At 40.4% G+C, this 27,805-nt stretch overlaps 1 protein-coding gene across 7 annotated transcripts in view; it reads left to right on the top strand.

Moving 5' to 3' along the window:
* pcloa (piccolo presynaptic cytomatrix protein a) overlaps positions 1–27,805 on the top strand; it is a 60,442-nt gene that overhangs the window by 11,417 nt on the left and 21,220 nt on the right. For 6 of the 7 annotated variants that reach the window (XM_067428056.1, XM_067428053.1, XM_067428058.1 and 3 more), the window contains exons 4-11: positions 7,099–7,428; positions 9,848–14,075; positions 14,383–15,935; positions 17,152–19,204; positions 20,637–20,705; positions 23,715–23,803; positions 23,903–23,978; positions 26,822–26,947. In XM_067428056.1, coding sequence (XP_067284157.1) covers positions 7,099–7,428; positions 9,848–14,075; positions 14,383–15,935; positions 17,152–19,204; positions 20,637–20,705; positions 23,715–23,803; positions 23,903–23,978; positions 26,822–26,947 — 8,524 coding nt within the window. The remainder of the gene's footprint in view (positions 1–7,098; positions 7,429–9,847; positions 14,076–14,382; positions 15,936–17,151; positions 19,205–20,636; positions 20,706–23,714; positions 23,804–23,902; positions 23,979–26,821; positions 26,948–27,805) is intronic. The other variant, XM_067428052.1, reaches the window with a different exon arrangement.

Below are 27,805 nucleotides of genomic sequence, written 5' to 3'. Positions count from 1 at the left end.
TACTCCAGTACACTGAGGCAAAAATAGCCAGATTGGCAAAAGAGTGGTAGAGGCAGAGCTGACCGCAGAGCATTATGGGAGATGGTTCTCTTTGTGGCAGCAAGTTTTTATTGCTGTGTATGTGACTGTGTGTTTTCCTTTTAGCTCAAAAGGCTCTCTTTTAGGCCAGACGCATTCCTGCAGTGTCCACCACGTGCCATCCTCTCCCTGATGATTTGAAAGCAGGCGTATTTTTAGATGTGAAGGTGTTTTGTGTGTGCTTGCATGACGGAGAGACAGCCACTAGGCACTCAGTCCATTAAAGCAAGCTCTTGGCGTACAAAGACAGCAATCTCGCCATTGAGAAATACACTCACCTAAAGGATTATTAGGAACACCATACTAATACTGTGTTTGACCCCCTTACGCCTTCAGAATTGCCTTAATTTTATGTGGCATTGATTCAACAAGATGCTGAAAGCATTCTTTGGAAATGTTGGCCCATATTGATAGGATTGCATCTTGCAGTTAATGGAGATTTGTGGACATCCAGGGCACAAGCTCCCGTTCCACCACATCCCAAAGATGCTTGTAATAAGTTCGTAATGTGAGGAAGGAAGAGGACATGGGGGTCGGCTGGACGGTTGATGCTTCTTTATTTATTCTCTCAATATTCAAGGCACACTCAGTAGTGTGGAGATTCTTTCATACTCAAAACAATAACGATCACTTCCGGGTCGGCACTTCCGGCTTCAGGTTTCTCAGTCTCTGTGTGTGTGTGGCATCAACCGTCCGGTCTCTCTCTCTCTCTGGCTTCCGGTTCCACTGGCGTTTTATCCTCTCTCCACGCCCATTACTGGAACAAGATACAGGTGTTATCAATCTGCGTCCAACCCACTCACTTTCCACCGCTCGTCCCGCGGCTCTCTCTCCCGCTGCAGACCTCGCTAAACCACGCCCCCCTTGCCACAATGCTCTATTGGGTTGAGATCTGGTGACTGTGGGGGCCATTTTAGTACAGTCAACTCATTGTCATGTTCAAGAAACCAATTTGAATTGATTCAAGCTTTGTGACATGGTGCATTATCCTGCTGGAAGTAGCCATCAGAGGATGGGTACATGGTGGTCAGGTCATAAAGGGATGGACATGGTCAGAAACAATGCTCAGGTAGGCCATGGCATTTAAACGATGCCCAATTGACACTAAGGGACCTATAGTGTGCCAAGAAAACATCCCCACACAATTACACCACCACCACAAGCCTGCACAGTGGTAACAAGGCATGATGGATCCATGTTCTCATTCAGTTTACACCAAATTCTGACTCTACCATCTGAATGTCTCAACAGAAATCGAGACCCATCAGACCAGGCAACATTTTTCCAGTCTTCAACTGCCCAATTTTGGTGAGCTTGTGCAAATTGTAGCCTCTTTTTCCAATTTGTAGTGGAGATGAGTGGTACCCGGTGGGGTCTTCTGCTGTTGTAGCCCATGCGCCTCAAGGTTGTGTGTGTTGTGGCTTCACAAATGCTTTGCTGCATACCTCGGTTGTAACGAGTGGTTATTTTAGTCAAAGTTGCTCTTCTATCAGCTTCAATCAGTCGGCCCTTTCACCTCTGACCTCTAGCATCAACAAGGCATTTTCCTCCACAAGACTGCCGCATACTGGATGTTTTTCTCTTTTCACACCATTCTTTGTAAACCCTAGAAATGGTTGTGCGTAAAAATCTCAGTAACTGAGCAGATTGTGAAATACTCAGACCAGCCGGGCTGGCACCAACAACCATGCCACACTCAAAATTGCCCATTCTGACATTCAGTTTGGAGTTCAGGAGATTGTCTTGACCAGGACCACACCCCTAAATGCATTGAAGCAACTGCCATGTGATTGGTTGATTATATAATTGCATTAATGAGAAATTTAACAGGTGTTCCTAATAATCATTTAGGTGAGTGTACATTTATGTTTCATGTGTCATGCTGGCCCTTTATTAAAGGTGTGCATAGCAGTGAATGTGTGCATGTGCATAAACAAATAGCTACATTTGTATATGTACATTAGGTTTTTAACAATCCCACTTGTAGTCCACAGATACAGTGAGTTATCTGTAGATACCTACTCAAGGACCATTGGCTGAACGTCTGATGCATAAGTCACACAAAATTGGAAAGGCTTTTAAAGTTTTAAACTCGTCATCTGATTGGTTGAATTCTGCAGGCTTTCCGGGAGATGTGTACCGTGTTCTTTAATGATCTGTCTGGAAACAAAGTGCCAAACCCTCTCATGGAAGAAGAAAGCAGTCATGTTGACAACTGAAAGACAATGAGCACTTTCAGAATCAATTAAAAGCTGTATTTTCTAAATATGTGACGTTCGCAGAATAGACTTTTTAAAATATGTCCAAGAGTTATTGTAGCCGGGACATCAGCGTTATATTTTCATTCCTCTAAACATGATGCTGTGAATTGGTTGGTGATCGGTTGCTTTACTTGTCAGTCAGTGTCCTCGGCCAATGAAAGCAGCGATGGAGTCTAGACCTTCTGCCGTTAGTCTGAAGGTGTGGCTGTGCGAGACTATCTAGAGTGTGTGGGTTGAATTTTTTGTTTTTGTTGTGTTTTTATGTGTTGTTGTTAAAGCATTAGTCTCAGCATACATCAGAATGCTTAGTACCCATGCAGGCAGCACCAGGAAATCCATATGGTGCCATGCAACACAGAGTCTTACAGGAAGTATGAACCTCACACACAGACCTACTGTAGCTAATAAGGAGAGAAAGAGGGGTGGCGGATGTGAGAGGAGGAGAGAAAGAAAGAGAGTTGAGAGTGAGAGAGAGAGGAGGCGGCAGATGATATTAGAGTTTGGAGGAGGAGGAAGTGTGTGGAAAGGTTATTGAGAAAATATGACTTCATATCTGTTTGCTACAACAGAAGTACAAACAAATTGGCTTGAACACTTGATTTGGTCACATTTAAATATATAAATTAGGAAAAGCTTATTCCATATCTCCAAGTATATTTACAGTACAACTGGATTATCTATGTTTTGTGTGTACTAGTGTTGCATTACTCAAGGCCGATCTTGGTCTTGTCTTGGTCTCAACCACATTTGTCTTAGGCTCAGACTAAGAGGACTAATTATATTGCTAATTTGCCGGTGCATTGTCTGATGTATTTATTAACATCATTAATGTGATTGGATGTAAAACTTGCTGCTTCAGATGCAATCAATAACTCATTTCTATTTTGATTGGTTTATTGTGCCAGTTCAGAAATGAATGAGGTTGCCAAGATTGTATGAGATCTGGATTTTTAGTATAACATGTTTGCAGTATCAATTTTCAGTTATCTCCTGTTTTCACAAATTTGATTGCAAACATATTGCTGTTATACAAACATTCAATAATAAAAAATAAAATAAAATAAACATTATTCTCAAAACTATTTATGCCTTTGTAATTTACCAATGTATATGATATATCTTCGGGACCTACTCTGCTGTTCAAAGATGTATTTTGTTGTTAATTATTTAATTTGATTGGTGTTATTCTTATTATAGTTATTGGTTAAAAATAAGTCATATCTTCTCAGGTAGTAATTTGGATCTTCATGAATTGAAAGAGTGCTGGTCTGGTCTTGGTCCTGACTCTGTCTAGTCCTGCTTTGGTCTTGGTCTTGGCCTCAACACATTGGTCTTGGTCTCAGATTAGGTAGTTTTGACTACAACACTAGTGTGTACTTTTTGCTGATAATTTACAATTTGGATAATTCTACATGGTAACCACTGATTCCACCAAATTTCAGTTATTGTCACAACGGTGGTAAATTTGTATTGACATTAAAAAATATATTAAATTGACAGATTTGGAAAGTATATTATACTGATTATATACTTATACTGAAGGTATTACCATGTTAATTTAATATTCTTTTACAGTTGTAAAAATACCCGTAAAGAACAATATATGACGGAAATTATAATTGCCATGTTATATTTTGTAATGGAGTGTATTACATCAACAAAATAAGCTTGTTGATTTCTGTGGGCTTTTAGTAAATTTAGCTCTGTTTCACACCTTTATTGACAGATTTCACACATACACAAATTCTGGCTTTGAGTGTGTGCACACCCACCTCTTCTGTGCTCATTAGATTAGGATTTCAAGCAGTTTTCTTCAATTGGAAGTCAAGTCAGGTTTCTTGTGCCATAGAAAGAATAGCCGAAATTTATGTGGGAAAACCTTTTCTGCGGCTTTTGTAATCAAGCATCTAAAATCCCCCTTGAAGTGGCATCACATTACAAAAGAGAGATGGATTTCTTTGCAGGATAGGTTATTTTTATCTTACTGTACTTGTTGATATTTCAGTTTTCATCAAAACTGCTCTGTTGTAGTAGTTTAACAAATTGGTCTGTGCTGTGATTGCATTTTTTTATTTAAACTTCATGGGATATATTTACACTTTAAAATGTATAAAATTGAGATGTTCCTTTGCATTAAAGGGTTAGTTCACCCAAAAATGAAAATGATCCCATGATTTACTTATCCTACCTAGGGGTATATGACATTATTCTTTCAGAGTTATATTAAAAACGTCCTGGCTTTTCCAAGCTTTATAATGGCAGTGACTGTTGGGTCATTTTTGAAGTCCATAAAAGTGCATCTGTCCATCATAAAACTGCTCCTGCGCCTGGATGCACACTGACATTGCAAACCAGTTTTCCTTGTCAGACGTAGCATTAGCATTTTGAACTGCGAGAGGCATGGGAGCTACAGTTTTTCTGTAAGTTGATCGCCGGATACTAGATCATTTACTTTATAAAGTTTAAAATATTGGTATTTTTACATAAACCCATCGCATCTCTTCAGTCCTTTATTAACCCCCCGAGGCCGAGTGGAGCAGTTTAATGATGGACAGATGCACTTTCATGGACTTCAAAAATGACCCAATAGTCACTGGAAGAGCCAGGACATTTTTTGACAACTCGTTTGTCTGAAAGAAGAATTTAATTTACACTTAGGATTGCTTGAGGGTGAGTAAATCATGGGATCATTTTCATTTTTAGTTGAACTAACCTTTTAACCATATTTCTTCCATAACCATTTTATCTGCTGTACATCCTATATCGTAAATAAATCTTACACAATACCTTATCAGCAGCCTGAGGTGCTCTAAAGAAGTCTGACATCGATTATATAGGTCCTCATAAAATCTTCATGTAACTGTGTCTGATATCCCTGTCTGCAAACTCAGCAAATATAAAATAATGAGTGGTGAGGAGACGAGCAGTGTTTTCAGCCTAAGCCACAAATCATGTGACTGCTCGAACTCTCGTTATTTTGCATCAGTCACAGTCTCTTCATCTCTTAGGCTAGTGGATTTAATGCCTCAGCTTGTGAGGCTGGTAAAACACATGAGTATGCTAGCCAGATCATGCAGAGGTTAGTGGCCAGATATTTGACAAAATGACTCAAAATTAATGTTTTGTTATTTAAGTCTATGACCTGCGAGTCAGACAGATGTGTTTCCATTTAGATCTAAGTCTACAGTAAATTGCCTCCATCTGATCTGTAATTTGTAGTTTGGCACATGGGAAGATTGCTTTGTTGCTGATAAATTACATGAAAAGAAGTTGAGCTCAACTTGTTTCAATTTAAAGTCCATCAAGCTGCATTAGAACATTAGACATCTGTTTTTGCTCATCACTGCTTCACTATTTATCAATTCATCAAGATCAGCAGTTAATTTAAAATAAAAAAAACTCAACATGTGATCTCCTAGGTCTTTAATTGTTGATCATTTTTTCATTCGAAGAGAATAATAATATTTTGTCCTCTTCTGATGCACTTTACCACATAATGTTGAAATACAAGTACCTCTAATAAGGTTACAATCACATCTATCTTTCATCTTATATGGTTTAATAAGGATTGTATGTCTTTGTCCTTGAGCTGTGTCTGTGTACACTACATACAGTATAAGGCCTTGCCATATAACCCATTGTGTACGGAATGAAATATCCTTTTTTCTGAGTGTCTCTGCCCTTGCATTGCACAGGGATCCCAGACCTCCTCTAGAATTAGACTAAACCCTGCAGCTAAGCCATTGGAGAGCTTCAACATAGCTAAGCATGCCTCAGCACTGAAGCCTAACATAGATCGCTCTGGATTTACGTCAGCCAGTGGGGCATGATTCCTCATGAGAGGACTGCCTGCATGTGGCATCTACATCCCCCATGAACATGTAATATTCATCTCTGACGGTGTCATTTGTGGTGCATCCAGTGTTAAGGAGTGCTCAGTTTGACACCACAAGGTTCATTTCAAGCATTGTTCTTTCTGCAGCTCTCATCAGCTTCAGTGTTCTCTTTAGAAAATATATCTTTGAAATCTTTCTAAATAAATTCCTGTGGGCTGCAATAATTTTGGGGAAACAGCCATTATAAACAGTTGTTTAGTTTTAATTGAGCTGTGTTCAAATCACAGTCACGCCTTAAGTGGGGGATATAATTTTCTCCCATGTGGTCTCTCAAAGTAAATTAAGCTGAAAGGATACTTTTTTCCACAAAAAAAAAAAAACTAGACATTTCCTTTATTGCATTTTCAAATGTGTTGCAGCTTCAAATATCAGAAACAACAGCTATCCTATTAGGATATTGTATATCCTATGTCTTTATGGTGGAGAATTATCATATATCCACACAGTACCGCCTAAACCCGCTTAATCTTTTAGCTCTTTTTACTTCATGATTAGCAATGGGCATTCGCCTAAACAGAAAGACAAATTCACATACAGATATATGTTTGTTCACCCCACACATACACTATCGTTAAAGTGTAGTTGAGGTGCAGTTTTTTGCTGAACAAGTTTTTCTGACACTGAGCTGATAAAGCTTCATCCCATTACTATTAATAATAAATGGACAATCTCTTAAGTTACATAAATTTAAAAAGCATTCCAGAAATAGAATGAGTTATCATTTTGCTGTAGCATTAGAAGTTTATTAGTTAACTGTGTTGTGCAACTTGGAAAAACTGAATCAGAGGAATGGAAATGGATGGAAATTGCACTTCAACCTTCAATACTTCATCTCAAATTTGTTATTATTCATTTTTTTACAGAAAGAATGGCTCTGCCTAAACTGCCAGACACAAAGGGCTCTCTCCGGGCAACTTGGGGATATGCCACCTCCACCTTCTCCATCCAAGCTACCAGCCAAACATGAACCCACCCCTCCCTCCTCCCCAGCCTGTAAAGTGTCCTCCACCCCTTCCTCTCCTGCACCCACTGCCACTGCCACCCCTGCCAAAGGGCTAACACGGATGCCCAGCATAACTCAGGCCCTTGATGACAAGTCTGAGCCAGTGTCAGCCAAAGTTGATGATAAAGATGTCAAAAATACAGATACACAACAAGGAATTACAGCAGAGCCAGTACCGAAGAGTACACAGGTAGTACCAGAAGAGAGCAAACAACAAGCACTTGGCACCCTAATTGAAAATGTTGAGGGCATAACGACTCCACCTGAGCAAATAGTTAGCGAAAATACCACTCCCTTACATCCTGTTTCAGAAGAGACAGCAGATGTTAAAGAGGCAAATGTCGAAAAGGCTGAAATTTTAGAAAAAATTGAGGCCCCTGCAGAGGTACAGAGAGCAGAGAACAGTGAACCAGAACTGTGCCAGGTCCAAGAGCCAGAATACACTAACAGAGTTGAAACAGAGCCTGAAAGCAGCCAGGAAGACCCTATGTCTAATAATGTCACTCAGACCCTTTTGGTTGGTGACATGGAAGCTATTCCAGAGAAAGACATAGAGCCACAAAACACTGAGACATCAGAGCCAGCCACACAGATTAAAATATCAGAGCCCAATGCATGCACTCCTATAAGCAAGGAACCGCACAGTCAGATTCGAGAGAAACAATCCGAAGAGCTCACACTAACCTCAATTGTAGATGCAGTAGATAACATGTCTGTAAAGGAAATCTCTATCGAGACAGCAACTACTGATCCTGATCAGGGTAGCGTAGGGAATGTGCCAGAGAGGAAACCTGAGGCCTCTGTACACATTGAGGCATCAAGGGTTGAGACCAGTGATGATCCACTATCCCATAATTTTACTGATCAAGAAGAATCTGCAGTGCCAGAAAATAAATCAGAAACACTTAAAAGTGTGGAAACTGGGGTCATAGTGGATGCCATTTTAGAAAACATATTAACAGCAGAGCAGATTACAGACCATACAGAGTTAACCTCTCAAAACAATTTAAATGTATGTGACACAGAAGAGCTTATTGTACAAATGCAAAAGATGAAAGACCCATTCGAAAAGTCAGAAGTCACTAGAAAAGATTCTACTCTTATGGAAAATGATATTTCTGTAGATAAAAATGATGAAATTTCTAAAAGAAGTTTAACAGAAGATAAGATCGAGGTTGAGGACACATCACAGACACAGTTAGATGTGCCTTCACAATCTCCAGTTGCTAGACTCACCTCCACAGAAAATAATGGATTTGTAAATGTTCGAAATTATAATGCAAAGGAGCAGTGCACTAAAGAACTATGTGAGGAAAAAGAGGATAAGCAACTGGAAAAGGAACAGATGAGCACAGAAAAATATATGCCAGAGCAAGCAGGTGGAGATTTAGAGATACTCGAGAACACAGAGCAGAAAGTCACTATTAAGACTTTTACTGACAACAAACATTTTGAATTTGGTCCTGAAAGCACTTTCCATGAACAATCAGATAAAAACAGTGAAGAGAAAAAGATGGGGGATACATGCTCTCCAGACTTTCAAGAGGCTGATTCCAAAGTAGACCAAACATCAGAAAAAGATCAAGTCTATGAGGGAAAAACTGATTCAGATGCTGTTATAACAGAGAATGAGAACGAGTGTATAGTCATTAAAGATGAAATGTCCTCTGTTAATAATAAAAATGTTTCAGAGATGGTAGAACTATTGCCTGAAGAAAAGGAAATTAAGCAGATGCCATACACTGTGACAAAAAAGGCTCTAGAGCAGTCCTCCATACCAAGTGGTCTTACTGACCAGAAAATAGAAATCCCCTCATCCCCTGCGATTAGTAAGAGTGAAGATACACAAGCAGTAATTGAGATTAAGCCAGAAGAGATGCAGTCTACACAACAAGCCCAAACCCCTTCTGTAACTGAGGTGGTAGAAATAATGTTGCCAGAACAGAAGGGTGTTGGGCAGATTCCAGACTCTGTGACTGAAAAGGCTCTAGAACAGTCTGCCATACCAAAGGGTCTTACTGACCAGAAAATAGAAATCTTCTCACCCCCTGTGTTTAGTAAGATGGAAGACATAAAAGCAGAAATTGATAATAAGCCTGAAGAGATGCTGTCTACACAAAAAGCCCAAACCCCTGTTGTAACGTCTACCATATCTAACGAGAAAGATAAATTGCCCAAGGAGCTGATGGAAAAAGCACTGGTTATAACTGACCAGGAAATCACCAAAAAAGCAAAACTTGAATATACAGCTGAATCTGTGTCCCATAGCCTAGACCATGATGTAGAACTAGCCTCCCCATCCTCTACATTTAGCCAACAGGAAAGAAACAAATCAGAAGAGGGGAAGTTGTCTTCTGAAGCACAAGAGAAACAGGATGATGTGCTACAGCCATTGATAAAGCCTAATAAAATTGATGAATCTGGAGAGGTAACTGTACATGTAGCTGTAGAGGTATTTCTTATTGCCCATACTGTAGGATCATTGGCTAGATAGTATCCCAAAGCTTATTTTAATGTAGTTATTTTTAAATTTCTCTTTTTTATAATAATGTATATTTTCATTATACATTGAATACAGCTCAAATTCTAATTAATTTTCTGTTTTGTAGATCCAAGAAGATGCTGCTGTCTCAATAAAAGACAATGAGCTACTGAAGGAGCCTAGCGAGAAAGAGAGAGAGAGCAGCCCCACGAGTCCTTCAGACCTGGCCAAGTTGGAAAGTACTGTCCTTCCAATACTAGAGGCTCAGACATCATCTAAAGAGGAATCACAAACTGAAACTCCAAAGGTCAAGCGTCGACTGGAGGTTTTGCCAATGTCTCCAATGTCACCCAGCTCAGAGGATGACCAACATGAAGAAACTAAAGAGCAAAGGAATGATGCTCCAAAAAAAGAACGAAAAAAGCTTCTGGTTCCAACTGATATCCAAGGTGATTCATTTGAGGAGAGTAGTGAGGGAGAACCTTCACCTAAACTTCAAAGCAAAAATAATTTTGGTAATAAGGAAGTAGAAATGGAGAGTCCTGTGGATGAAGAGGATTTTATCCGGAAGCAGATCATAGAGATGAGCGCAGACGAAGATGCTTCACCGACTGACGAAGAAAACCTGGCCAGACGTAAAATCAAAGATCAAGAGAAGAAGCAAATGGAACAAAAGGCAAAAAAAGATGAAAAGGACAAAAGTGAATCAGGCAAGGCCAGACGTCTTCTCAAAAACAGCAGTATTAGTCCAGAAGATGAGCTTGAACGGAAGAGTATTATTTCTGTAACTAAAATTGAAGAACTAGCTAAAGGAGAACAACCTTCAGTAGGCAGTGGAGCTGGCATACGACATTTCAAAACAATTGAGCTTAACAGTATAGCAACTGTACGTCAGACATCAGATGATGGTGAGCTAGAGAGCCTTACAGACTCTCCTGATGATAGGTCAAGAGGTGAAGGCTCTTCTAGTTTACATGCATCCAGTTTTACCCCTGGAACATCTCCAACATCTTTGTCTTCTCTTGATGAAGACAGTGACAGCAGCAGCCCAAGTCATGTTCGGTCTAGTGGTGAGGGCAAGCAGCAGAGGAAAGCAAAGCACCGGCAACCAGGTCAGATGCTTCCTACCATTGAGGATTCATCAGAGGAAGAGGAGCTGCGAGAAGAAGAGGAGCTTCTGAGAGAACAGGAGAAGCAGAAGGGCTCAGGAAAAAAGTCAAAGAAAGACAAAGAGGAGATACGGGCACAGAGAAGGAGAGAAAGGCCCAAAACTCCACCAAGCAACCTCTCACCAATTGAGGATGCTTCTCCCACAGAAGAGCTACGACAGGAAGCAGAGATGGAGGAAATCCGCAGGTCTTCTTGCTCAGACCTCTCCCCAAGCATGGAGTCAGAACCAGAGAGCTTTGAGATACTCCCAGAAAAGATTGTTGCTGTCCAAAAAGTCTATAAGTTACCAACTTCAGTTTCACTGTATTCTCCAACAGATGAGCAATACGTTGATAATCAGTTCAAAGAAAAGGGAAAGCATTCATTAAGAACTGCGGAAGAGGCGTATGAAGAGATAATGCTAAAAGCCAAATCTCCAACTAATGATGGAAACGAACCCCCACCTGGTAAGGAATCTCTTTATGGAGGCATGCTGATTGAAGATTATGCGTATGAGTCTCTTGTTGTTGATGCATCCGGTGAACAAGCACCAGACAATCTTTTTGTGTCAGAGAAACCCAAAAAAAACCTGAGATCACCTGATGAGGTTTATGAGGACATGATGCAAAGAAAGAAAGAGATAATGCTTAAGGAACAGGAGCTAACACACAATAAGCCAAAAGAAGATGTTCTTAAACCAGAAACCGTGTTCCCCGATACTGACTCAAGCAAAGACACCCTGCCATCAAGCAAAACAGGCCAGTCCAGGAAGGATGGAAGACCATTATTAGATGCAGAGGCAGCCTATGAAGAACTTATGCAGAAGCAAAGAGCAGTTCTGACTCCAGGAACCAGTCCAACTCAAGCAGGTCCTGATCTGAGTGGCATGGCACAAGGCTCAACAGTAGCCCAAGTTGAGACAGCACCCCTAAGAAGAATACTGCCTATACCTGATCTGAGAGTGACACAGTGTTCATCAGGTGAAGAGGAATCTGGTGAAGAGAGCATTTCTGATCAAACACAGAAAGTTGACTCTGACTCTGAGAAAGTAACAGTTTCAGCTACAAAGACTGAACCAGAACCACTTGTGGATAATGCTTTTCAGAAAACACCAGTCTCAGAGACAGTTGCAGATGATTTGTCACTACAAAGAGAAGTAGCATCACATGCAGTATCAAGTGACTCACAGGATGCCACAGAGAAAGATGTAGAAATTGAGCATACAGGTGTTGTTGACTTGTCTAAGTCATCAGCTACTCAAATTGACTCTTTTACAGCATCAGTTCCTAGTGTAATTTCAAGACCATCAGTCCCAGTAGTTGTAAGTGTATCACCCTTGTCCACTGTACCGCAATATATAGCATCTACTATGCCTGGTGTCGTATCAACTGCTCCTCCAGTTCCTCCCAAACCAACAGTACTGCGCAGAGCTGCGTCTCTGGAAAAAGCAGACATCCCAGTTCCTCCACCCCTCCCTCCTCCAACACTGCCCAAACCCTCAGTGTATCCCAAAAAGGCTCCACCTCAGGTCCCCCCAAGAACTACTCCAGTTGGCGTGCCAACCACAGGGGACCGACAGCCACTTGCTCCAGCCTACAAGCCCCATGTTCCTCCTCCTGTTCCACCAAAGCCATCCTCCATCCCTGCAGGCCTAACTTTTAGTCACAAACCAGGAGAGACTATTAAACCTCCCATAGCTCCTAAACCCATACCTGGTGTTCAGCCACCCCTTACAGTCCACACCCCTTCAAGACCTACCATACTAAGTACAAGCAGTGCAGACAGTGTCCTTAATCTGAGTCCTTCTGCGGAGAATAGGATGGGAACCACATCTCCCCTCAAGTCCCCTACATCACCCAGGTTTGGAAAGGTTTTACGCGACACATATGTTGTTATTACTCTGCCATCTCAGCCTGGTTCACCTACAGAAAGTATCACAACCCAAGCCTCAATAAGTCCTTGCCAAGAATCACTTCAGAAACCACCTCCTTCACCACCTCAACCACCCCCACAGTCCCAAACAACTAGAGTACCTTTGGCATTCACACGTATTACTGAATCTATTGAAAGTCAAGAAATATGTGGTCCAGAGAAGGTAGTATCTAGCATGAGTCACGTATATGAAGCTATTTCAGCCTCAACACAGCCTCAGTCAATTACTCCAAATATTGGTGTGCAGGTTGTAACCACTGAAGTCCAAAGAACCACAGTGTCTGTTGTGCATGAAAGAGCACCCTCTGCACATCCCATTCCAAGAGCCACGGGCATCTCTGTTGTTCAAGATTACACAAAACCTGAACAAGTTCAAGTGCAGAATGGACATGCCTACCATCCTGGTGAGGTGGTGGATCTCCGAACTCCAAAGATAGATGTAGAGACATCGATGAAAGGTGTGGATCTGTCTTCCTCTGAGTCAAGACGACAATCTCTTGCTATTGATTGTGGTGTACGTCAGCAAAGCGCTGTGCAGTCATCTGTAGTAAACCTAAGCACTGATACTTCCTCATTCTCAGTGGTTACTGACAACATCACCATCCTCACATGCACAGCCACAGTAGCTTATGGTAGTGAGGCATCTATGTCTACATCAATGCCCCTCCAACTTACAACAGCTAAATCCTTTGAGCCTGTGACTCAAATTATTTACAAGCCTGTGGATGCTCAACCAGAAAAACCCATAAATCTCTCGACAACAATGGGTAAAACTCACCCTGTTCCTGTAACAATAGCTCCTACAATTGCAAACAGTATTATTGGTGCAACTATACCTCCTCATTTAGGCTTAGCAGGTGCAGTTGATCTCACCACAGTAAAACCTGCTCAGACCATGGTTGCAATGAATGGATCCACTGCAGAGGTGGTCACTGCTGTAATTACAGAGGATGATGGAAAACCAGTTGATCTTACTGCTGGAAGAAGAGCAGTTTGCTGTGATGTAGTCTATAAGCTTCCTTTTGCCAGTAGCTGTACAACTCAGCAGCCTTCAGCTCCATTACCAGAGGATCGTTTTGGGTACAGAGATGACCATTATCAATATGATCGTACTCCTTATGGGATGAGAGGTCTTGGTGGCATTAAACCCTCAATGTCTGACACAAACTTGGCAGAGGCTGGTCTCTTCCTATATAAAAGTAAGCATAGCTTTGATTACAAGGCGGCCACTGAAGGTGCTGTAGACCTAACATCTGGAAAAATGTCAGTGACAGGTCAGTACGGGATTGAAGATCTTTCTTCTCAGTATCATTTTGAGTTACCTCTGCTTATTCCCAGCTGATTTTTTACTTTTCTCTCTCTCTCTCATTTTGGGAAATGATATTGCATGCTCTCTTTTTTGGGAAGTCATTTTGCATGCTGTCTTTTTTTGGGTGTGTCTGAATGTTGCTGCATGCCATTTAATATACATTTTGCTGTTCTTATTTTTCATCCCTTGGGTGTTGCATGGATGCCTTGATGCTGTTGCCATTGCAATATTTTAATTCTGAGCTTTAATCTAACAAAATGAACTTTTAACAGGTGAAGCTGTGGACTATTCAAGCAAATCAACAGGAGTGTGCACTGGAATGTCAGTTCCACAGTACACACAAGCCAGGATTACTTCAGCAGTTGGGACCCACTATGGGGTTTCTAGTGTCCTACGATCTTCCAATGGCATTGTTTATTCTTCTGTAGCAGCACCAGTTCCTTCTACATATGCTATAACCACCCAGCCTGGTTCTATCTTCAGCACATCCTACAATACTCTATCAGGCATGCACACAAGTGATACTATGCCATCATTGTCAACTTTACAGAATCAACCACTGACTAGATCACACAGCTTTCTTTCAACAATTGCTGTAACCACAGCAGAAGAACCAAGCAACTTACCATTAAATCTGGAGATTGGTGTTTCAAAGGCTGGCCTTTCCACAACTCTCTCAGATGTAGTTTCTGCAGTCACCACAGTGGCAGCACTGGACACCTACACAAATGCTTCACTTGATGCAATTGCAGCTTCTTTAGAAGCTTTGTCTTCACCTATGGTTCCAGGAGATGGACAATACCAGGTGGAACGTGAGCTTCTTGAGCTAGAGAAGATGAAGCAGCAGCGCTTGGCTGAAGAACTTGAGTGGGAAAGGCAGGAGATACAGCGGTTCCGGGAACAGGAACAGCTTCTTGTGCAGAAGGAGCTGGAAGAACTTCAGGCCATGAAACAGCACATACTATGTCAACAGGAAGAGGAGAGACAGGCCCACCTTCTGATGCAAAAGGAGACTTATGCTCAGCAACAAGAACAGTTAGAGCAGATCCAAAGACTCCAAGAACAGCTCAGACAGCAGCTGGAGGAACAGAAGTTCAGGCAAATGTATCCAGGTGAAGTCCTGCCAGAGGCACTTGTTGTGGTAGGAGAAAGAAAGATGGACAGTGGCTGCCAGACTGATGAAGAGGATAACACTGAAAAGGCCTATACTGCAGGAAGGAAGAAGAAAACTACAAAGAAAAGTGTTGACAGCTGTGTACAGACAGATGATGAAGACCAGGATGAATGGGAAGTTCCTACTCGAGGCAGGCGCAGTAGACCACGTGGTGGTAAAAATGGCATAGGTGAAAGAGGAGCTGTTTCAGTTCAGGCCCTAACTGAAATCTCTGTACAAACAGACTCCTCTGGCACACTAAGGGGACACTCTGTGCAGGTAGATGCTAGATTAGATTATCCTGACTCTGATAGAACTTCCTCTCCGAAGAGACGCCCCAGTCCACTTGATATAAGCCAGTCCCCTCACCTCAAAGCAGATGCCTCCACTCTACAGGTTGCCCAAGGTCCTCCCAAATCCCCAAAAGTTCTTTACTCTCCGATTTCCCCTTGTGTATCCCCTAGCAAATCCCTTGAGTATTTGTCTTATGAGAAATCCCTTGGAGACACAAGTCCACAGAGAATACGCTCTGCCACAGATCTATCCAAAGGTCCACCAGCAAGTCCTAGGGCACCCAAGGTCATACAAAGGTCAATGTCTGACCCCAAACCCATGAGCCCAACTGCAGAAGAGAGGGCAGCAGCAAATTTCCAGTTTTCTGAGGGTTATTCTGTGAGTATATATGATTGTTATAAGTTTGTATAAAGCTACATTCAGACTGTCAATTCAAATCTGAATTTTTGTACATATACAATTTAAATCCGATCAGATTTAGCAAGTGTAAACTGCTAAAAATCACATGAAATGCGATTTTTACAAATACGTTTCAAGCTACATTCATATGTGGTTTAAAATCTTATTCAAAATGCTTTTTTGCATCTTTCTCACACCACATAAAACGTAAGCATAAGAACTTGTTATCGGAAAAATGCTAAAAAAAACGCTACAGAAACAAGGCTGTGTTGTTGCAAAGTGCCGGCCAAGCGGAAAATGAAAATATAAAGGACAGACAGCAGGGAATAAAGCCACTCATACCAGCCTCTTACGGTTCTGCTGCTGCCTCAGAAGACACATGAGTCCAGTACGTGTCGCTGCACAATGTCGTTGTTGTAAATAAGACAACATCTGTATTGCAAATGTTGTCTTGCTCTATGTTGTTGCGGTTGTTGTAGCTGTTTTTGGCTTATGCTTACCAACACAACGTCATTGCCATAGAAACCAATGCAGATATTCCGGAAAACTAAAGAGCTGCATGGACACACAAATCTGATCTGAACAGTTGTGAAACACAGTGTGGACGTCAATAATTTAGATCAGATTCCAATCGGATACACAAATAATCCGATTTGGACTGACATTGTGAACATAGCCTAAGACTAAGATAAAGCCTCTCTGCTTTATTCCGAAAAAATATTTGCTTACTATTTCTGAGTAACATTTCTAAATACTTTCTTATTCTGTGGTTTCAATGTCATGAAACACTTTATAATATCTTGCTATTCTTCAGTTCCTGATTAATTTTGATTAATTGATATTGAATTATTGTCCTCTTGTCAGGCCTGATTGTCATTGACATGCTAGCTGTCTTGTTTAATATTTTCAGTGTTTATTGAATGCCCTTTTAAAGGCATTGCAGCAGCACAGTATGTGTATTTTTCTGTCCTCAAGGCCTATCTGTCTGAGTGAAAAAAATCCACCAGATTACCATCCTCCTTTATTCTCAGTGGAAGTGGAAAACTCAAGTGTTTGTTTGCTTATTTTTAAAGTGCTTCTATGAAACCATCTTTAAGGCATTCAATGCACTATATTTGTTCCTATGAACAATTCAGCTTAAAAAAGTTAGAAGTTATTTAACACTGATATTGCTATTTTTATTTGTCATTCAAAGGCAAAGGGATCTCCAAGTGGAACTCCATCTGGCACACAAAAGAAAGTTAAAAGAACCCTTCCTAACCCACCTTCAGAGGAAGAAGCTGTCAATGCTGGGCAAACAGCCTACAGCACTGGCTCAGCTCGTCGCCGTCTCTGCCGGAGCACAAACATGGCACGGGCAAAAATTCTGCAAGACATTGACCGTGAGCTTGACCTGGTTGAGAGAGAGTCCTCCAAATTGCGTAAAAAGCAAGCTGAACTGGATGAGGAAGAAAAGGAGATTGATGCCAAGCTGCGATACCTGGAGATGGGCATTAACCGACGAAAGGATGCATTGCTCAAAGAAAGGGAGAAAAGGGAAAGGGCTTATCTGCAGAGTGTTGCAGAGGACCGTGACTACATGTCTGACAGTGAGGTGAGTAACATTCGTGAGACAAGAAGTGGAGAGGAGGTTGGTGGACATGGGCTTGAGAGACCACGTACTGCACCACAGTCAGAACTTGATGAGTTTGTTCCTCCACAGACCAAGCACGACCAGTATGGAAAGTATTCCCAGTACCAGTACCCACAGTACCAGCAGTCCTTGTACCAGCCTCAGTCACCATACCAATCTCAGTCCATCTACTCTTCTGTTCCTTCTCTGACTGCCTCACAACAACAGAGCTACCACCAAATGCTCTTGCTCCAACAGAAAGCCAGACAACAAGCTGCTCTCCTCTCTGAATTAGATTCTACCAAAATGGCCACTAACTATGACACCTCATCTTACTTGGGAGGAAAATATGGCAACCATCTTGACTTGCATAGCTTAGAAGAGCATGCTGGCAGCATGGCAGTCAGTCCAATGTCCAGTGTATCTGCTGACTCCTTCTATGCGGACTTAGATCCACATCAAACACCAAGGAGCTACATGCTTTTAGAAGATGCAGCGGACCTTGCAAAGAGCACTGGTAGCCTTTCATCCACCAGCTATGGCATAGCTGAGAGGGAGCTGGCCAAAGCAGAGCGTCTTCTGAGACATGCTGCTGCAGATGTTAGTACAGACTACTTGGGCAGCTCCTCTAGACTTCATTCGTATGGTAAGGCCCAGGATGAAGAGGACCCAATGGAAGAACCATTTGAACTGAAGCTTTTAAAACAGCAACTGAAACAGGAGTTCAGGAGAAGCACAGGGGGAACTGAAAGCTTAGAACAGCTTGCTGGACTCTCACATCACTATACCCCCAGCACTGGAGTGTCTAGTGGAAGCTACAGGGCCTACCCTAAAACTGAGAAGTACAGCATAAGTAGACTGACTTTAGAAAAACAGGCTGCCAAGCAACTCCCAACATCAATGCTCTACCAGAAACACAAAAACACCAGCAACATTGGCAAGTATTCCTCAATCCAGGACACCAGGTCTCTAGAAACAGACTACAGTAGCTACTTGGGGTCCAGTAGTGCTTCTCCCAGGTCAAGCAGGCTTCTGCAGGATGAGATCACCTTTGGGCTTCGCAAGAATATTGCTGAACAGCAGAAATACCTCGGCTCCACACTTGGAGCTAATTTGGCCGGTTCACTTAATCTGGGCCAGAGCCTGAATCTGAGCCCAGGCATGAGGTCCTCTTTGGGTGAAGAGTCAGCTTATCCCAGTGGAAGCAGGTCACGGCCTTCTTCTAGACCCTCATCTGTTTATGGCCTTGACCTGTCCATTAAAAGGGACATTTCAAGTTCTTCTCTGAGACTCAAAGCTGAAGGTGACCCTTCCACAGAGACCTCAGCTTTCCAGACTCCATCAGGCAGGTCGAAACCTACAAGCCTGGCCATTGTACAAGGTGGCCGTGGACGCATCCCTATTGTTGCACAGAACTCAGAGGAAGAGAGCCCATTAAGTCCGGTGGGTCAGCCAATGGGTATGGCACGGGCATCTGCAGGTCCACTCCCACCCATATCTGCAGACTCCCGTGATCAGTTTGGGTCATGCATGTCCCTCCAAGACTCTCAACAGCAACACCTCAGAGAAGATACTTCAAGAGGACGTGGCTACGTGCTAATGGATGATCTACAGGGAACTATGTCTGATAGTGAAGGTAATTTGTTTGTCCACAGTCTGTCCTCTTGGAGTGACTCTTCATACACAGTTCCCGCTTTTTATTTATCTGAGTCTCATCATGTACATGCTCGTTCTTGTCTATATGAAGGCATACATTCTCTGAATATATCTGTCTTTCTGTCTTGTTTAAGCTTCATTGCCCTATGCTTAGCTAATGAAATAATCACAATGTCCCAGTTGGCTTTCTATAATAACATTTCTATGGTATAGTAACAGCTGAAGTAAACATTTTGCATGTGATTTTTTTCGACTTTTTGTTTCTGTGTGAATACTTATAGTGCATGCTTTCAGTCTCTGCATGTTCGGTTAATATGTACATGTGCTCTCTGAATGGGATAAGTGAGGTAAAAAAAAATTACACTTAGACTGGTGGGACCTATTATAAATCTCTTTTCAGTAGCAGTGGAATAGCCTTATGACCCTCAAAATTTCTATTTAAGCTGCTCGTTAACAATTGAGCTGCATATGTTTATGATTTTGACATCTGTATAGTTATCTTAAAGTGCCTTCTAGCAAAATATTCTGAGCATTATTTATAACATAATAACACAGAGAGATTCTGTGTAGTTATGTTATGAATAATGCTCAGAAGATGTTAGACTTCATCTAGTTTGATTTAAATGCATGTCAAATTATATGTAAAAATTCAACCATAAGAAACTGTATTAATGAGTTTTTGATTTAGTTTTTTTCTCTCTGTATAAGGTCAGGCATTATTTTTTAAAATTAATTCCCTGAAATTATATTAAAAATAGTTTCCTTCCATAGAAAAAAAAACATTATAGCCTAAGCCTATGTACAAAATGTCATAGTTTATACATCTATTTCTCTGTGATAGATGATACTCTTCATGCATTGCTAACATATCCTGGAGTAATTATCTTGCCAGTTTGTCTTTGCTTGTTTGATGTTCATTTAATAAATAGCACAAGTGATTTGCATGTCTCTTCCTGTCTGGTTTTGAATAAACTCTTTCACTTTCCTGCATGTTCATCTGCTTTTTTTTGCACTCCAGTAAACTAATAAATGCCTTCAAATAGAAAGAACTATGCTTTTTCTCAGCTTTGTGTAAATATTTGTCTTTTGATTTCTAATGATATTTCAAGTATAGTTTTAAGACCGATGAGATCAAAACAATGGTTTGTATGCATTGCATGCCCCTTCGCCTCATTAACTGCAAACGCATGAAATGACATTAGCTGCACTGTACGTTACAAAAACATGAATATTGTCATTTTTACACAATCGCACAAGCACAAAACCTGAAACTCAAACCCAAAATACTCATCCATTTTTTAGTGTTCTTTTTTTTATTTATCTATGTAGTAACTGACCCCGTTCATGTAACAGCATATGATGTGTTCATCATATGTGCCATCTGGAAGTAAATGCATTTGCCTTGGTTGCAGCACTAAGTGAATCCCTGGTGGGTTTGTGCAGAGACGATCCAGGAAACTCACATGAGAATGTCACAAACGGTAGAGTATAACCACCTTAGACTCCTGCACGTCTCCCGTCTCCCCCAATCCCCGCTACCATGACCACCCACCCGCCACTCACCCATAAGCTGTTAGGCAACCAAATCGACCACAAATTCATCTCCATAACAACATGTTACAGGAAGTATGATAAATTTGCACAATAATGTAATGCCGTGTTAGTGAATACAGCTCTTGTATCTGTGATTCGATTGGAATTTCACACTCCTCTCCAAAAATAGCTGCTGCAATTTCACCAATTTGGTGAACAAAACATAATTCATGTAATAATAGTAATAGTTTGCATATCAGATCTATTGACTTAAACTGGTCGTGCTCATAGAGCTGGAAAAGTGACCACAGATATACACAATAATACAATTATATTAGTGTTTTAGCATTTAACAGGAGCTACATCTATCATATCATTTTACATCTGAATGTTAGTAAACACAGAAATTGTCTTCTGTTAAATGTTGATTCCTCTTGATAACCTGAAGTCAGTTATTCACTTGTCCATGACAAAATACACCTATTGCCTTTGAAATTTCCTAAGAAATGAGAAATGTTTCCACCCTGTTGCTGAAAGACCCAACACCAGTGAAAGATAGTTCCTACCCCGTCTGTCTTTAACCCCATATATATGAAAACTTAAGTACGTACAGTAGCAAGCAGTCTTGCTCTACATTTTTACAGAATTATTATGGTGCGTTATGTGCAGAGAAAAACAATCTGTCAGTGGCGCCTCCAGAAATGTTTCATAGGGGTGGCCAGATGGGGCCACTTAAAATCTTGGGGTGGCACACCAAAACTAGAAACCATAATTTCAGAATTGTATTCTACTGGTGTAGTAAACCGGCCTGTAGCACGTCACGACACATAATTCTGCGTCGTCTTTTACTAAAAAATATTTTTTGACTTACTTACCAGTAGTCTTCGTCTTCTAACGTTAACTTCTTTACACACAAAAAGACTTATTTTAAATATAAAATACATATATAAAAGTCTTGGACATGTCAAAGATTTGTAACAACTTTAGCTTTGATGCATTGTTAGTTTTTGTGCAGCATCAGATTTTTTTCTCCCTCATTTACTGTTCATGGCTGTTTTTGCCCCATTGACTTCCATTATAGCCACAAAAAAATTATTGGAAAGCCATGACACCATATAATCATGAATTCTTGATTGTTGGTGGTTTTCCCAGTTGGGAAGAGGTAAAATGTGTAATTTTTACAGTTGATAACCAGGTGGCACCATTAACCCTTTAGATAGGCCTGTGCTGAAGAAAAAAAAAGAAGCTTAGTTTCTGGCATTTGTATAGAGTATAATAACTGCATATAAATGAGGGATTAAAAAAATGTAAATCTGATGCTGCACACAAACTAACAATGCATCAGAGCCAGTGTTGTTACTAATCTTTGACATGTCCAAGACTGTGATAAAAGGTCAAAAAATATCCAGTCCACAATTACTTTTTATATTGAAAAATAAGTTATTTTGTGTGTATGTTTTTTTTCCAAATCAGTTTTGAATCCGCTTTTGAAAATAATTTATGAACTTAGTTAAAGAGTTAAAGAGTGATAAGAGTGACAATGAAACAATGACAGCAGCTCAACAATAAACATGGAATCAAGTATGTAAACTTGCAACAGAACACATTTTAAAGTATTTTATTTTTGATTATTTTATTTATTTCTAAAGATCTCTTTAGTAGCCTGTATTGGTGTACTTTAAAGGGATAGTTCACCCAAAAATGAAATTTCTGTCATCATTTACTCTCCCTCATGATGTTCCAAACCTGTATGAGTTTCTTCGTTCTGTTGAACATAAAATAATATATTTTGAAGAACGTTTGTAACCAAATGTTTGCTTTGGGGGCAACATTGACTTCCATGGTAGGAATGTGTCTTTATATGTATTCTACATAAAGAAATGCATACAGGTTTGGAACAACTTGAGGGTGAGGAAATTATGACAGATTTTTCATTTTTGGGTGCACTGTCTCTTTAAGCAGTCATTCTGAACCAGTAACCACTTTACTGACAATTCTGAAATTCAAAAATGTTTAATCCTCTTTATTAATTTACTATTATGACTATATTATTATGTAATTATTTGTCCCATTTTAATCTAAATATTTTTTAAATATCAAACTGCTAAATGATAAATTGATAACATTAATATGCTATAATCTATTATTTAACCGTTCTAATATCTAGAAAAATAAGTCTGCCAAGCTCTGATAATGTATGAAATATTATATTATCCATTAAAAAAACAATAGGCCTATCTTTAGTTCACGGATGTGTCTGTCATCGCATGCTTTCAGTCAGACAGTCTGAGACACTGAAATGCTTCTCTGCAAAGGGTGCAGTTTGTCTTAGGTTCATCTTAAGTTACTGGACAGACCCACTCATGATACCTTTTTTTTCTATTCAGCCCTATATCTGGAAACCCTCTTGCGTTCAAACTGTGGACGTGAGCTCGACATGTTTTTAAAAAAGCGCGCAAGTTTCCAGCGCATGTTCTCGAGACTCCGTCGCTATGGCAGCAAAGCGCCGCTAAAACGCAATCTTGTGCATCGCGTCCGTATTGGTTTGATACGGGATGCGTCATTTTGCTTATTCTAAATATTGATTGGGACTAGTACCTAGCGTCCCCCCCAAACCTACGCCATGGCCAGCGGGGTGGCCAGTGGGGTGGCCAGGGGTTGGCCAGGGGTGGCCGTGGCCACCCCTGGCCACCCCCTGGTGGCGCCACTGCAATCTGTAGAATTGTGTCCTCTGGGTTTGTTTTAGTTTTAGGTTTGCATACAAAAATAACTGCTCTACTTTATATAACCATTTCCTTTTCTGCCCCAGATGTCTCTATTATTGTTTAAATTCGAGACTGCATACGTACCCATAGCTGTCTCTAGTACCTGATTTTACCAGAGCGTCTTTAGTGGTTTGTTGTAACAGATTGGCAAGCAAGACTTTAACGTTTTACTTTCCATCTGTTTATCTGAAGCGTACCATCTGCGACGGGAGGAAACTGACTGGTTTGAAAAACCGCGAGATGGACGCACAGAAAACGGACAAGGGGTGGACAGAAGACAGGTATATCCTTGTATGCATATCACAGCATTTCAGAAACATATTGCATGTTAGATTGTTATGAAAATGAATTCTGATTGTGCTTATTTTATGTCCCTTTAGGGAAAGTCAGCACACTACCCGTTTCCTCATACCAGAATAAAGCTCCAGAGAGATCCCAAAGATCGTAGTGTATCAGGTAAGATGTGCAACCTTTCAAATACTTAATGCTTTGCTGCTTGGCTTCCTGACATGCTCCAACTATGTAGACAGACGTTTAGGACAGCTGCCCCTGGTGAAAGAGGATCTGTTCGCTTACCAGGCCATCATAGAAAGATGCCCGAGGCTTATGTCTATGCAAACATTAGTTTTACCATGCTGAGATTGCATTGGCACAGTTTTATTTTATGCCTACTACCAAACAACACATTATCTCTCCTCTAATTCCCCTTTAGCGTCCTCTTGTGGTGCTCTATTTAGCCACATCATTGCACACAGAATGTCAACAGACAAAACTGCTGTGCAAAAGCACATCAGCTGTCTAGCCCCTCCTCATGCTTTGGCATGTCACGTAGGTGTGGTTGATTTCCCTCGATATCCGTGTGTCACTGTTCCTTTAAGTATTAGAAGAGGGCAGACATTACACAGCAATGTGGCAGATTGGCATCCCTCCAGTTTCATCAGTCATCAAAGCTCAAAATGGCGTGTAATGCACAAATTGGATTATCTTCTTAATTAGAAACTGATTAACAAACAAGCGACTTAAAATAAGACAATAAATAAGGCTATAGCTAGTGTACTGTGGTGTGACTGTTGGATTTGTTGCACTGTAATTATGGTAATGTGTACATTGGTAATTCGTTTGATGGAAGGGTCTGTGATTCTGAATACAGGATGTATGTCACACAACTAATCCATGGAAAAAATGGAAATTAAAGGTCATTTCAAATTGGGAGTTGCAATGCAAATTAATACAATCCTAAAGAAATAATTCATTAAAAAAAAAAAAAAAAATGTTGGATAAACTATCCTTTTAATGCCATTGATGTTTCTGTGGTTATTAAAGGGGTCTAGGTGTCACATTGTCCACCGGTGAACATTTCTAGGAACGTTTTATTTTTGAATGTTATTTTCTGTTTAGACACTAGTGTTGTAGTCTTAAGACCATTTTTTTTATGAAGGTCTTGGTCTCTACCACATTTGTACTCAGTCTTGTCTCAGGCTCAGGGTCTTAGGATTTTGTTTCAAGACTGACCACAACTGCTGTGATATTACTAAATTGCTGTTGCATTGTCTGGTTTATTTATTAACTTCATTAATGTGATTGGATGTCAAACTTATTTAACTTATTTCTAATTTGATTCATGCATTGTATTGTGCTGGTCCAGAAATGAATGAGTTGAAAATGTCACAAAAGTTAATGCAAATGCTCAAAAAAGATATTGTTGCAAAAAAAGTACTCGTTTGAGATCTGGATTTGTATAATATAACGTGTGATATAATTAAAGGGTTATAAAAACTCTGTGATTAATTGCTTACCCTCATGTCGTTCGACACCCGTAAGACCTCCGTTCATCTTCTGAACACAAATGAAGATATTTGTGTTGAAATCCGATGTCTCAGAAAGACCTTCATTGACACCAATGTCATTTCCTCTCTCAAGACCCATAAAAGGCACTAAAGACGTCGTTACAAAGCCCATCTCACTACAGCGGCTCTACAATAATTTTCTGAAGCGACGAGAATAGTCTTTGTGCGCAAAAAAACACGAAATAACGACTTATATTCTGATGAGCCGATTTTAAACAAGGCTTCGAACCCTATAAGTCGGTTCGAAATCGTATAAGTGTCACTATATAAGTCGTTATTTAGGTTTTTTTGCGTACAAAAACTATTCTCGTCACTTCATGAAATTATTGTACATCCTCTGTAGTGAGATGAACTTTGTAACGACGTCTTTAGTGCCTTTATGGGTCTTGAGAGAGGAAATGACATTGGTGTCAATGAAGGTCTTTCTGAGCCATCGGATTTCAACACAAATATCTTCATTTGTGTTCAGAAGATGAATGGAGGTCTTACGGGTGTCGAACGACATGAGGGTAAGTAATTAATCACAGAGTTTTCATTTTTGGATGAACTAACCATTTTTTCACCCTAATTTGCATAAATTTGAGCATGACCACAAACATGATATTGATTTTATACAAACATTATTTATGTGTTTGTAATTTAACAATTCAGGTGCATCTTCTGGACCACCTCTGCAGTGCAAAGATGCATTTTGTTCCCTAACAGCTTTTTATAGTGTCTTTTTTATAAATATTTATTGGTTAAAAATAAGTAATTTATCAGGTGGTAATGTGGATCTTTATGAATTTGAGGAGTGCTGGCCTTGGTCTTGGTCTTTTCTTGGTCTCAACACACATCGGTCTTGGTCTCGGATTAGGTGTTCTAGACTACAACACTAAAAGACACCTGATACATCTAGAAGTGTGGGTTTTATTGTACTGACTTTTTTACTCAACAAAAGCTATAGCAGAATGTGTTGATATTGGTATTTTTGTTTGATTAGGTTCACAAAAATGATTGTACATTTTTAAAATTCATGGTTTCAAGAAGATCCTTTAACATCTATGGAATATTTCCAGTGCACAAAATGTTTTTATAGGGAAAATATTTTTTTCAGGAGTTCTAGAAGAATATTAAAATGTTCTTCATACTAAGAAAAAAAGTTTTCTTTCAGGAACTGTTCACTAAAGCATTCTTAAGGGAACTTAAAAAATATATCTATAGCATTGCTATGAAAACACCCTTCTGAAACCTTTATTCAACAACAATATACCAAAGATTTTATAATCTTATCATTACTGGGATATAGCCTGTGTGACAACAACCCCATTCCAAAGATTGGTACGTCAGAAACAACTGGAAATGTATTGATTTGGAATAAATGTTTATAAAATTGGCCAGGCTTCCAGACTTGTTATCATCTGGTGCAGGGTTTGTACCACCTTATGTTAATACAATGCTTTTTCCTCACAGGAAATGGACTGGGCATCCGTGTGGTTGGAGGAAAAGAGGTCCCGGGAAGCAATGGGGACATCGGTGCGTATGTTGCCAAAGTATTACCTGGAGGAGCTGCTGAACAGACGGGGAAGATTGTGGAAGGTAGGCGCATCAATGAAGGGCGGTTACTGCTTTAAGACCTGTCTCTGTGTGGGTTCACTGGTTCGGTTAAACTGAAGAGGTGTATCAATGTTCACTGTCTCTTAGAGCAGGGAGAGAAGCACATCTTTTGACGTTAAAGGGCACAAAGGGATGTGATAGGCAACAGAAAAAACACATGATGCTAATCTGCACGGTTCTTCACCTCCAGGCTCCGGGAATGACTCATTCTTGATGTGAGAGATAAAGATAGAAAAGAAGATGAAAATGAAGTTGAAGTTTCAGGTTCATGACTGTGTTTCCTCTGCGGTGCACATCGGCGGCGTAGGTGTTGTGCAGATCAAATGAGAGTTGAATGTAAAATTTATATGGAAACTTTGACTGAGATGTCTCTAGAGAGTTCAGATGAAGAAAGTTTGAGGTTTTACTGCTTTAACGCTGTTTTTTTTTTTACAGTGCAGTTATGTAAATGTGCACTTTGCAAAGTCAAACTTGACCTCATTGTGACAGATTTGCTCAATGATTGCTGATGGCTAGAGTTTCTCGTTGACTTGGAAGAATCGTCACAGACTCTTGGAAAAAAACCTAGAGTGAAATCAGAATAGTATGACTGCTTTGATTGGTCTTGATGGACTATTTCAGCCAATTTGATTAAACTGAATTTGACTAGCTCTATTGATCTCAGTTGTGACTGGGGTGTTAATGCTTTCTCTTTCTCCAGGGCTGAGGGTGAGCACGGAACATTGTAAATTAGGTCTGCTTGGGCTCCGGCTTTTGTGCCTCTTTCCCCTGGTCATAATTTACGAGGGGCCAGAATAGGTGTCTGGGGGGAGAGTGAAGCTGGAGGGAGTGGATCTGTCT

The sequence above is a fragment of the Pseudorasbora parva genome, chromosome 20, assembly GCF_024679245.1.
Source record: "Pseudorasbora parva isolate DD20220531a chromosome 20, ASM2467924v1, whole genome shotgun sequence".
Lineage (NCBI taxonomy): Eukaryota > Metazoa > Chordata > Actinopteri > Cypriniformes > Gobionidae > Pseudorasbora > Pseudorasbora parva.
The sequence above is the reverse complement of the archived record's forward strand: the minus strand, read 5'-3'. Positions and strand labels throughout refer to the sequence as shown.